At 41.4% G+C, this 12,797-nt stretch overlaps 2 protein-coding genes across 6 annotated transcripts in view; one reads left to right on the forward strand and one right to left on the reverse strand.

The window, feature by feature from the left end:
* The window catches only part of usp24 (ubiquitin specific peptidase 24), a 35,300-nt gene extending 27,952 nt beyond the window's left edge, over positions 1-7,348 (reverse strand). For all 5 annotated transcript variants that reach the window (XM_062424645.1, XM_062424643.1, XM_062424641.1 and 2 more), the window contains exons 1-9: positions 6,951-7,348; positions 3,285-3,453; positions 2,988-3,055; positions 2,740-2,883; positions 2,112-2,237; positions 1,734-1,769; positions 1,553-1,618; positions 369-434; positions 15-89 (exon numbers count right to left, since the gene is read on the reverse strand). In XM_062424645.1, coding sequence (XP_062280629.1) covers positions 15-89; positions 369-434; positions 1,553-1,618; positions 1,734-1,769; positions 2,112-2,237; positions 2,740-2,883; positions 2,988-3,055; positions 3,285-3,453; positions 6,951-7,229 — 1,029 coding nt within the window. In that variant the 5' untranslated portion in view covers positions 7,230-7,348. The remainder of the gene's footprint in view (positions 1-14; positions 90-368; positions 435-1,552; positions 1,619-1,733; positions 1,770-2,111; positions 2,238-2,739; positions 2,884-2,987; positions 3,056-3,284; positions 3,454-6,950) is intronic.
* Positions 7,349-8,869: 1,521 nt separating this feature from the next.
* Positions 8,870-11,315, forward strand: bloc1s2 (biogenesis of lysosomal organelles complex-1, subunit 2). The gene is made up of 5 exons (XM_062424649.1): positions 8,870-9,044; positions 9,272-9,388; positions 9,584-9,703; positions 9,839-9,943; positions 10,494-11,315. Exons 1-5 carry the CDS (start codon positions 8,879-8,881, stop codon positions 10,523-10,525), a joined length of 540 nt encoding a protein of 179 aa, XP_062280633.1. The 5' UTR covers positions 8,870-8,878; the 3' UTR covers positions 10,526-11,315.
* The last annotated feature ends 1,482 nt before the right edge of the window (positions 11,316-12,797 follow it).

A 12,797-nucleotide genomic window follows, 5' to 3' on the forward strand; every position in this document is an offset into this window, starting at 1 on the left:
CAAAACAGCACTACCTTGTCTTTAAGGTCCTTCTCCTCCAGGTTCTGCACATATGTGATCATCTTATGGATGACTGGATCAAGCATGGGCTAGGAAAAACAATATGAGACTTTGTTGGTCCCTGTTGGGCAAAAGGGCCACTGCAGCAGCAAACAGTAAGAGGATACAGCACATAAAAATAGAATATAAATCAGAATGGAGCACAAGGGTCATATAAACACACACAACCAATCATTTCAACACAGCTTAGATAGGAAAAAATTAGAGAGAATGTAGAAGAGAATGTAAAAGACAAAAGTAACCACATATGGAGCAGTATACAACCGTTAAATGTGTGTGTTTACATGTGAGCAGATAAGACAGCTCACCTGGACGAGGCTGGAGTTGAGGTATTCGGCGCAAACTCCAAGAGGCTGGACGAGAGCTGATACACACTGCAGATGGACAGATAGAAAGAGACGCAACAAATCAGACATGACGCAAACCAAAAAGGAAATAAGCTTATAGACAGCATTTGTGGTATGACTATCATCAGAATACTTCCCCCTATCGCTCTCTGTCTTCGTAGGAGTGTATGAGATATGTTTACTGGTGTGCCTTTTAATGGCTTATGAAAGACATAGAACAACACCACTCCACAACGCCACTCAAAATAAAGTGTCTAGGCCAGAGGTCAAACCGATACTGTGTTTCACTGTTGCATGTGAATGAGATGGAGGGAGTGTAAACAGATGTGTGTGTGAGCTTCCAATAGCGGAGCCCAGCTGTCATTTGTCATTCATCGCTAAATCACGGTAGCTTAATGAAAGGTTCCTGTGTTTTTTTTCTATCTTTCTTCCATCTCTGCTTCTGGACTCGTGCAGCTCCTGTCTCCACCTTCCTCCCTCTATTCACTCACTGAACTCCCCCCCTCAAACCCCTCCACCACTCTTTGCACTTGACTTCCTGCTCAAAAGCAGACAACTGAATGAGTCACCCTTGGGAGTCTGTAGAGGAGGGAGCACTCCTCCCATTATTTTTTTTCTTCTCCTTTCACTTTCACAATCACTCCTTCCTGTGCTTGGAGTATGTTTGGTATTTGACAGCTTACAAACTCTGCTGAACTCCCTTTGCCACTGAAGAATGCAACCGTGGTCCGCAACCAGTCTCTGCCCCATTAATATGCTAATGATTAGAGGGAGTGTGTGTTCATACATGCACTGAATCAATGGCTGCGCACTGCTTTGGTTCCGGCCAGGTTCCCAGAGGGAGGCATCAGTACAAGGATGCCTCAGAACACGTAACACAACAGAGCATTTCAACCATCACACAGCGGGAGGATGAGAGGCTGTGTTTGTCTGTAAGTGAGAATTACTGAGGGGAAAGAGAGGGACATTCAGCACCCTGCAGCTGAGAGCAGTAAGGGTAAACATGATGACCTTTTGCCTGTATAGGCTGTCTCAAAGTCTGTTTACGGTCCGTCTCTCCATTCATCACCAGGGTAGTAACTATTTCATCACTCTTAAGATCCTTCAGGCCACATGTAAGGAAGTGTAGTAGAGAAAAGTCTTACAGCAATTTCAATTTCATCGGCGTTGAGCTTAGTCTGGATGGCAGTGAATCCTCCCAACTCTCCAAACTTCACAAAAAAAAGAAAAAAAAGGATATGAGACATCAAGAAAAACAGATTCAACAGAAGGTATTTGTGGCATATGTGTACAAAGCCTATATCTGGGTGATTGCTCATTACTCACCCGATTCACCAAATCAACCAGCCAACCATGAGGCTCCTGAAACAGAAGATTATGTTTTTTTTAGTGTGTTTTTTTTCAGCAGTGACACTGACAAATTAACATTGGACACGCACATGTTTTCTGACAGCTGCTGTGTGTCAGTCCCACATGTTCTACGGAGCCCCAGTGGCTCGGTTACACAACACTGAGGGTGAAGAACTTGTTTGCCTGCTCTCGAACATGACTATGGACCGTAAACAAAGGCTAATAAGGAAGTGTGTGTATAAACACTAGCAGAGCTTTACATACTTTCAAGTGTATCTTGATAAATTGGCACGTTTATTCTAATAACACTTCGCAGGCCGAAGATGACTCTGGATAAATGGGGGCGTCTCTTACTTTTTGATAGGTGTTGCTAGGAGAGACAGCAAACATGTTGGCCTCATCTCCAAAAACTTCAGCCCAGTTCCTCTGACAGGCCTTCATCCGGTTCTTAAAATGGTACTCATTATCAGGGTTGAAGGCCTGGACACAACAGTAGAGACATAGAGCATAAACACATAACACATATTCCATTTCAATCATGTACTGTCACATGTCTGATTACCAAGGGATCATAAAATAGGTATTTTTTTGTAAAGATGAACCAATACTTTTAAAAAAACTGCCAGATTGACATTGAATCTTCACACCACTGATTAAATTTGGCAACAAAGCTATTTGCTGATTCACAGCACAAGAATTGAGGAGCTTTATTGTTACCGATTACGATGTTGGATGCTATGAGAATACTTCTTTTTTTCTTTATTTCTCAATGAACAATAACTGATTCATTAAAACTTAAATGAAATATAATTAAGGTATCAATTTGGAGATTAATTAGTAAATTGTTTCCCAGATGTTCTATTGTTTTCAAAGGTCATTTAGTTACTTCAATATAAAACACATGAAGAGAAAAAGCAAAAAGACAATAGAAACATATTAAAAGACAAACATTAAGAGAGACAGAGAGTGAGAGAAAGCACACCATGGTCAGGACTCCCATCAGGTTGACAGGTACAGGGTCCTGCTTGACCCTCTCTGCAACCAGCTCCACCAGCAACATGAGCATGTTGTAGATTCCCTCGTGAATCTCTGTGCCCCATTTGTGCACTGCGCTGCTGGTCAGCAACTGAGGACAGAGAACAAGACGGACGTGAGTAAAATTAGTGAAGAGGTATGTTAATTAATCAAGAGCCACACAGTTGGTTAGAGCTCAGAGTCTTTGTTGCTCACCTTTTTAAAGGCCTCCGGCATGCACCGATCTATAAAGCGCTTGCAGTTCTCATCAGCGTCAGCGAGACCTGACAGAGGGGGATTCACATATTTATTCCACACCTAAACTTGGCTGTGGCGAAGAAGATACAGATTGAGCCATGTAACACAAGTGTCCAAAATAAAAACATGTGAAAAACACCCGACGGTCCAAACAAAACACGCCACCCACACAATAATGCAGACGGAGATCATTTTGTTTAACGCAGACCTCCAGAAACAACAGATTTCATCCCACACACAGACAGACGGTCTTACCATGCCGGGCGAGGCAGGTGGATGCGATGAGACATTTGCCCAGGGACTCCTCTCTCTTGTAAGGTATGGACCAGTGATCGGTAAATACTCGGCTCTCCAGCTCGTACAGGTTGGTGGTAGGGAACTCCATGCTCCCCCCAGAGCAGTTCCCATTTTCATCATTGCTCCTCTGTAACACACACACACAAGACAAAATTACAAACTAATGCGATGGGCGAGTTTATTTCACCCAGCTGGGCCCTGCGTCTGCCATTGTTTCATAATGACACTGAGCCTGTCCTCTGTGTGATGTTAGGATATTACAGATGGCCTCGGGCGATGATAAAGTCAGACAGGATGATGCTTGATTGTTTTCCTCCCTCTGGGAGAAGAGCGATAGCAGTCATTTGCAAAGCGTGTCCTCTCCGCTATGACCTGCCCTTCATTTCTGCATCTTCTTGTCCCTCTATTTCTAACAGAGAAGCTCTCACAGAACAGATTCAGACAGACTGCTTGTTTTCTACGGTTTCACTGCTCCATTTAGTCAAAAGGGGTTGTGATGTGTAAGAACAGGGTGTGAAGCCTAAAGTCACATGTCATAAACACCTTGGCACATGACATGACACTGTCTTGTTAGCTTAAACGTCTGAAACTGAAAGCATGGTGCTGACAACGCTGCCATATTTTTCCTGCTGTTATAAATTTTAACAGGTTGTGAAAGGCGAAAAATTAAAACTAAAAGTTAAAATTCAACTTTTAAACCTTCTGTGTTTATGCTTCAAAGTGCAGATGTTCAGGCTCAGCATACAACTGTTGTAAAGAAACACAAAATAGCCGATGGCAGTAAAGTCTAAGAGTCTGTGTTGTGAAAGCAACAGCAGATAAAGGATTGCTGAATTATTTACATCATATAGTTGTTTACATATTCATGAAGTCATCTGAATATTCATGATTAAACTGCAGAACTCCCTCCTCTGAAATAATGCTGCCCAGTTGAACATTACAGCACACATCTGCAACACTTAAGCGCCTCATTCTTTCACATCAACCACTGATTTATGTTTGCGCTGTAATTGTGCCGTTTACCGACACAGAGTACTCTATGGAGGCTTGTCCTTCTGTCTTCTATGAGAAAGTATGTTAAACTATGACTAAGCCTTGAGATTCAGCTGTCACTACATTATAAATGACCAAAACTATTACAACTCATTTGCCCACTCTGCCTGTGGGCACTGCACAGTATAAATATTAATACAGCAAAATTTATTGCGGTCAAGTTGTTGCATTTTGAATCCATCTCCACCTATTAGCATACATAATAGTCAGTATGTAAGAGCATGTTGCACTGCGCTTTATACTGATATATATCCAATGCAAAGTAATGGAATAGACATTAAGAAGTGGAGAAGAGGGAGGGAGGGAGGGAAGGGAAGGAGAATGCAACAGCGAGGCATCGTATTTCATCCGTTCCCTTTCGAAGAAAATCAGAAATGACAGATAGATGGATGAGAGGAAGGAAAGAGAGAGAGAGACTAACCTAACAGGGCTTAGGAAAGCACGAGGTTCATAGAGTAACCTAGAGGAGATATTCCATTGCCGGCAGAATTATCAAACCAAAACTCACAACCTTAGTCTCAAAGGAGAGTCCCTTGACTTAAATAGGAAGGACAGCACCGGAAAATTGGAAACTTTCTCTACAATATACACAACCATCAACCATCAATGCATGCAGATAAGCTGCAAATATCAGAGTTTAAAGACCTACAGCCTTGGTGGGAAAGGTTGGGGTCTCTGAGGCACAGTGCACATGTGTGGTTGCGCAGGAGGATGAGGTAACTCAGTGCCACTCTGTTACCATGCACCCTGTAACCCTCCTGAGATCCCCCCTGCAAAATCTGCAATGTGTTTGTGTGTGTCAGGGAGACTGCAGGGCTATATTTAGAAGGACAACATGGGGCCAAAGACCTATGACATGCCTCTTGTGCACAAATAAAGTAGACACAAGAAGAACATAAAGGAAATAAAGCACTTTGATCCCTATTGCTTCTTTTATAGGCTGCATACTCAGAATTTTTACCCATGTACATGGGAGCGTCGCTTTGCAATTTCGTCATGTCAAAACGAATAATATTTCTGCAAATGTTCTGAAAATATATATGAGAAAACATAGTCATTACACTAATGGCTCAAACATGGATAGACTGATCATTCAACAAGTATATTGGGATGGGGAAATGTGTTCAAATTAGAATCTTCTGGCACGTGGACATTAGCGAGATAATTTTGGCAGCTCTTAGAGAAACTTAATGAACTGACAAGTGAGTCACTGTGGGCTGTGTCAATTTGTAACAACATCATTATTAGCCCATTTACAAAAATAGGCTTATTATTTACAGTGAATTGCAAGTGTGTGCTATTTTCTGCAAATAGTAAATGACAACTGTTGTTTATACTACACTCATTATGAAAACCCTGCATCAAAATGTGTGAGAGATGATGACAGAGAGGAGATGCACAGGAAATGGCCAACAGGTATTGGAGATTAAGTACCTTATAATTTAGTTTTATTCTGCTGACCCATAATCGCAGAAACTCAACCACATTTCCATCAAAGGGATGGTACAAGAAGTTGAAAACTGAGCGATTAATCTTACAACTGGTAGGATTTGTGACTTTCAAACAAATTGTGGCACTGTTTTAAAGCACCTACAAGACGTTTGGAGATCTTAGAAAGCAACAAGCTTGGGGTCAGATTGCTGCGAGTAAACAGCCTCAAGTTCTTCAAGGTGTCAGTCAAAGCAACCTGCCTTGTCTTATGAGGACAGGTGTTTGAGTAGCCAATGCAGTTTAGTGTTAAAACATAAACACCTCAGTAGGACAAAGTGGCAGCACCTGCAAGTACAACGCTGTCAACTGTCATATGGCTGTCAATGATCCAATAAATCGCCTAGAGGCATCAAACACGAGGGCCCTTACATAGCACTGACCATTAATTATTCAAATAAAGAAAGCTGCTATTTTGACAACTGACAATGTGGACAGAAGAATAATCAAAATGGCCACGTAACGTTACGCCAAAATTAATTGCGAAACCGCTTCTTTAAAGTCTGGTTCTCGTGGGCTTCAATCACGGCAGGAGCTGTCAGCCAACATGCCAGCTAACGCTAACGCTTGCTAACACATGCAAAGACAGCCTTAAGAGATCCGACCAACTTGCCACAGGTTGTGGGTCATCAGCTCACCTGGGAGAGCTGATGACCCACAACCTGTCTGCTCGTGGTGTAAATGTGCGGCTGCTGTCCTCCAGGGTGATACATCTGTGCTGCAGCTCATGGTCCAGTCACTGGCGCCTTCAGCTCTACTGGCGTTAGCTAGCCAGCTACTAGCTAGCTGAGCTTTTAAGTTAAGAGCTGCTGTTTAGGACTATTATTTCGGTAGCTCTGCTGCATGGTTGCAGATAAGTATCCACTCACCATAAGCCAGTGACATGCCTTGTCCCCTCACCTCCTACTCTGACAGCTCACGTTGGGCTCGGTGCATTTAGCATCGAGGCTGCTAAGTGTAAGTGTTAGCTAGTTAAATGGGCGAGCCCACACTCTACCAGCAGCAAGTAACGTTAGCAATAAACCGGCTTTAAATCGCTGCTTCGTCTCATTCTTACTTTTCACCCCTTCATTTGCTCCTTACCTCGCTATCCACTACATCGTGGTATGCAGGCGGAGGGTCAAACCCTCCCGTGCCAGTCCGCCCGCTGTTCTCCCCCTCTCCGCTGGTGCCCGAGCCCGGGGCAGGCCCGCTCTCCATCGGCTCGTATCCATAGCCGAGTCCGGGGCTTTCGTTAGTCAGAAGCGCGACTGCCTCGTTGATATCATTCTTTGCCAGCCGGAGCGCTTTCCGTATCACGTCGGGGTCTGGGAAACCCATGCAGAGCAGCGTTGTTATGTGCTGCTCCTCTTCGGTCTCCATGTTTGGGGGTGTCTCTGTTTCTCAGACTAATAGTAACGGGGTGTTCGGCACAGCCCTGTAGCTGTGCACGCCGCCATGTTTACAGCCCGCTGCTTGGTGCTAGCCTGTCACGATCTGGCTTCCCCCACAACAGCGCCGACAGAGGTGTTATGGCGAATTCTGTCTGCATGAACTGCACGGTCCTCGCGGGAGCGCGCACAACGAAAGAGAAAAGCACTGGACGTTGTGATGACTTCTAAGGTTAATTGTGGATTAATAAAGAAACTAGTGTCAGTCAAGCTTATGCTATGCTTACATTATGCACAATTTAAGATACAAATCCAATACGTAATATTATCAGATTGTGGCTATAAAACACTATAAAACCCACTGTATCTATACATTATATTATATATTTATATTTATATATTTAGTCCATTTAATAAAATGGCCACGATGAGTGTTGTATGAATGACAGTTACTCTTTCAAGCAAACATTTTTGATCAAATAAAAAAATGTTTCCAAAGTGTGTAAAAAGGTGTCTGTTCATCAGAGCTAATTTTGTACCTGTCATTATCACACCGCAAATAAGGTAAAAGTGCCAATATTGCAATGAGTTATGGTATCTATTTCAAAATAATGACAGGCTATACAGAGTAATTGAATGTAAAAAAGTTTAACACAAGGATTACTGTAAATATTGTGTTACTGTCATAAGGGAACAAAGCTGGCTTAGCATGGGAAGCAGGGTGAAATATGTTTTTAAAATAATAAATGAAATACCAGGTTGTGAACTATCATCACTCACAAATGACATGTCAACAATGTTTCTTGTAGTGGATTGTCACTCAAAGCTACATTACCTCACCTGGAATCACTCATGCATTCTGTACCAACAGGACAAAGCATAAAAAATGATAAAATCTCACTGTAGTAAACTTCTTATTACAGTGTTAAAAGGACTGTACTTATAAATGACTGTTATCCCGGAGTAACCCTTTAACAGAGCAGTAAAACGACCTTTGATCAAACAGCTGCTGTATGTTTGAAGCCAATAAAAATTCCTGAAACTACTGTCGTTAGTTGGGGTGGGTTGGTTTCATTAAATTTTTTAAAATTAGGTTATTAAATAATCATTTAAAGGAATTACTAATTGGGAAGTTTTGGTTAGTTTTTTTACTTTGACTTTTTAAAAGCATAATTTAAATGCAAACCGCATTCAGTGTTTTAATTAAGTAATTTATACATTTATTATGATTTTTAAAAAGTCTATATAGTACAATCATTAGTGGCCCACTTTAGGCTCCCCAGATGCCTCTATTTAGGCTAATGCCGAGCTTTTTTCATTGGACAGGTGTGCTAAAGGGCGGTTTTTGTTATATGTTGTGTCTTAAATGCAATAAAAGCCACAATAAATGGAGAAACTCACAAATGCTGAGTCATGCCTCAAACTAATTTTATATGTGCATGTACCTCAAATGTATTTTTTAAACTCCATATTGGGTCCTTAATTATTCATAAGCGTACATCAAAATGTATGATTGTAAATAACCACTGAACTCACCAGGGCGTGGCAATGCGCGCGAGCAGGGGTGGTGGTCGTAGTGGCGGGCGGACGTCACGTGAACATGCAGCTCATGTGACAAAGGGAAGTCAAAACAGGAACAAAATGGCTGCAACGGGAGATGAAGCTGCAGCGATGGATAGCATCTCCAAGGCGCCCTCTGCTCACCCAGCGGCTCTCATCCCTGCTGGAAGCTCCAGCAGTCAGGCTGAAGCTCCAGAGGATGCGATGGAGAGTCTGGTGCCCCCTCCCAAAAAGCCCAGCACCAACAGTAGGCCGTGTTTCCTCGCAGTTTCCGTAGCTTGCTAATGCTAATAGAAGATATAGCCAGGTTACACTGCTATTAGGTTTCAGTTACACTATATGTCATCATTAAAAGTTGTTTTTTTTCATGAAATTGCCTTCACCTTTTTATTGCAGTTACATTGAGTGTTTTGAGCTGCACTGACACTATACGTTCTGTGTTGTAATAATCTTTCTCTGAATGCTTGTTATGAGGTGATGGAGGTGTGGAGACAGCAGAGGAGGCTGTGGAGCCTGCAGAGCCAGATATAGACGAGTTGTGCACCGATATGTTTGAAAAGATGGCTCTGTTCCTGCAAGGAGAACTCACAGGTATCCCTGAAACCCATTGTGAACTTCCCTTGTTTTCTTTCTTTGTCCCTGAACACACATGGACATCTACTTTTTTAACCAGAGCATTGACTTACTGATGCACCCCTATCATTTCTGATGCTCATATTTACCTATGTTACCCTCCGTTTCCCCTTTTCTCTCATGCATATTCTCTGTATCTGCTTACCTTTTCAGGAACTTGCGAAGATTACCGGCTGTTGGAGAACATGAATAAACTCACTAGTCTGAAATACATGGAAATGAAGGACATCAGCATCAACATCAGCCGTAACCTGCAGGATCTCAACAATAAGTGTAAGTGAGATATGTTGTTTCTGCACAAAAACTCAATAACACAACTGTTATTTCTTTGTATGTCTTATTCAGAAGTTATTTCTACTCCGATGATACATCATGAACATCTAAATGGTGTATATCTGTTTATGTTAGATGCAAGCCTCCAGCCATACTTGGACCAAATAAATCAGATTGAGGAGCAAGTGTCTACACTTGAACAAGCTGCTTACAAACTGGACGCATACTCGAAAAAACTGGGTAAGACATTTAGGCTAATGTAAAAAAAAAAAAGGCAGAAGTGTGTGTGCATAATATGTGAAACCCAAGAATATATTGGGCGAGACTGATCCTATTGAAATTAATTTAATTACAGCTCTTAATGTTATGTGGATACATATGCTCATAAATCCACACTGAGCTATAATAAATAACGGTGTAAACGTCCTTTAGTTAGTGTACTATGTTCTGATGAATGAATGTCTTGTGTTTCTGTGTCATGGAGAGCACGGACCCTGCATGACAGCAGGAACATCTTTCTCAGTGTGCTGGTATGTTTTTGGTATGTGTGGCACAGACCAATAATAGCTCGGCTCATATTGCAAAGTATGACAACATGCTAACAGCAGATGGCGCTGTGACACCACAGAACGTTTCTCACCTAACTATTCCCACATTACCACCCTTAAAGACAGCCAAATGTCACCTGGTCATATTGCCTTTTGACTTTAGGAAGGAAGGTTGACGTGTTTCTATTGTGCAGCCTTTAGCTGCAGAGTGATCAACTCCCTGTCTTTCATTATCTTTACAGAGGCCAGATTCAAGAAACTGGAGAAACGGTGAGAGAGGGAGAGGAAGAGGCACACCGAGAGTTATGGTGCCTTCTCACCTTCTTTCACCCTGCCTTGCCTTCTTCTCTCCTCGCCATCAGAGGCAGGCACAGTGAGCAGGATGTGAACTGAGACTGAAATAATAAACAGCCAAAGCCACTTTACACCTAGAAACGACGAAGGAGGAAGCAACTCAAGTCACATGAATTAGCATTGCAGTTCTTGGCTTAGATTTAACTTCAGTATCACCGATTTTGGCATCGGTCAAGCAGCCAAGTTGTACAAGAGTGTTTGATGTATTCCCCCATTCTTTTACAGGGACACTTTATGTATGATAAATTAGCCAAATGACCAGATTATCCTAATTGCGTGATGGAATTATAGCGTACCAATTTACTGAAAAGAAACAGCTGAACTGGCTCAAATGGGGTGTATGGCGCCTGACATACAGCATGTAGAAAATTAACACAATGAAGCATGTTCAAAGGTGTGTTTTTAATAACATCCCAGCCCTGGTACTCTGATCATGTAAGACAACCAGCCTCTTGACAGGTATCAATTTAGTAATAGTACCCTGACATGTATGTAGGGAGTCTTTGTTGTGACACATTTATCTGTCCAACTTACTGTGAACAGCATCATAAACTGGTGAGTTAAAAACTACTATGGCCATCTGAAAATCACACTACATTTGGAAAATGAGTTTGCAGTTTAATATGGAAGAGTATTTGATATGAATGGTTGTATTATGCCTATTTGAATATATTGACACTGAAAAACTTTATAAATAAACCATGATGTGCATATCATTTCATGACCTTTCATTAATTTTCACTGTGCTAAACTGACCTACTGACAGCAGATGGCAGACCTGCACCATGATAAAGACTTGAATTGATGTATAGTGTGATATATCAAATATTTTATAGCTTTGGAAAAATGTACCCACTGCTAAAGGAGGTTTTATTTTCAACCTCCTCCTCAAAGGAAGAAGAATAAAAACTGTGGGAAGAACAAGACCAACAAAGGGAAACAGATGACACATGCTTGACAATTTAAAGGAAAGGCTGAATGGGTGACTAAAGATGTGTGTGATGCCCTCTGCCTCCTTTGTTTCCTCTCTATAAGCCGCCCCAGAGCTCTTTTTGTTACGGAGCAACAGATTATCTAAACTGATAGGAACCCCTCCACTGTTCCCTCCTGAGAGTGTGTGTTGGGTCATGCACACGTATGCATGAGTGTGTATGTTTGTGTAAGACCTAATCTAAAACAGGTCTCTGTCATTAGTCCAGTTGAGGCCCCAGCACAGAGGGAGCTCATTATTCATACTGTAACATTATTTACTGTTGCACTGTGATCCTTCCATTTCTCCCTTTCCCTGCCTTTTCCCAGGGCCTTGGGGCATAAATTCAGCTCCCCTCCCAAAGGCTCTCAAATCAGGTCCATTAAATGATTTTGGGTTGTTTTCTGAGGCAGGAGGCAGTCAAGCATAGAGGAGAAGGTAACCTACTTATTATAGGTAAATCTTTCTTACATTCTTTACTTTTTGGGAAGTACTGCAGAACTGAACCATACTGCAGCATTATAGTTTGGATGTAAAAACTTATTATATACTTCACTAAATGTGTTTAGCCTATTGTTGATTTTCAGATGGGTTGAATAATAGTGAATAAATCAAAAAAGGCAAATTAAAACAAGTGTTTATACTGCGTGATAAAACCAAGCAATCAAACAGAAGAGGTAGCAACAGGTATGCTAAGAATATTAGAATATGCCAAGGATAGAATAAAACAAAGGAGGGCATAAGAACAATAATATATGAAAGAGATAAGAATAAAACAAAGGAAGATTGACAGTCAAAAGCAACGTTGAATAAATACATTTTCAGTCATCGTTCAAAAATATTCACTTGCATTTCTTATATCGTTGGGTAGGAAATTCCCCACTTTTGGTGCATAGTTAAAAAAGGCTAAGCTGCTGATTTTCTTATTTGTTTAATAGGGGGTATTTAAAAAAAACTGCTGCAGGATTATAAAATGACAGAGTAAGTAATGAAGGCTAATTCCAAACCATAAAGAGCTTTGTAAATAAGTACGCCATGTGTTAACTGCAGCTAAACCACTCATTAAATGACAAACAGTTTGGTCATCACTTGGGTACAACAAAATACACAGCGATGTGTCATCAGCATAGCTGGAGAAATTAGGCTTATGTTATCCGATATTATCACATAATGGAAGAATGTTCAATATTTTTATATTTTAAAATTACCAAAAGGTAACTCA

This window comes from Scomber scombrus, chromosome 8, assembly GCF_963691925.1.
Source record: "Scomber scombrus chromosome 8, fScoSco1.1, whole genome shotgun sequence".
Taxonomy (NCBI): Eukaryota; Metazoa; Chordata; class Actinopteri; order Scombriformes; family Scombridae; genus Scomber; species Scomber scombrus.

Bases quoted from the DNA above. Each gene is read 5' to 3' on its own strand.
- bloc1s2 (XM_062424649.1), top strand. From the start codon at position 8,879: ATGGCTGCAACGGGAGATGAAGCTGCAGCGATGGATAGCATCTCCAAG. The intron at 9,389-9,583 runs GTATCCCTGAAA...TTACCTTTTCAG, and splicing joins CCTGCAAGGAGAACTCACAG to GAACTTGCGAAGATTACCGG. The intron at 9,704-9,838 runs GTAAGTGAGATA...TGTTTATGTTAG, and splicing joins GCAGGATCTCAACAATAAGT to ATGCAAGCCTCCAGCCATAC.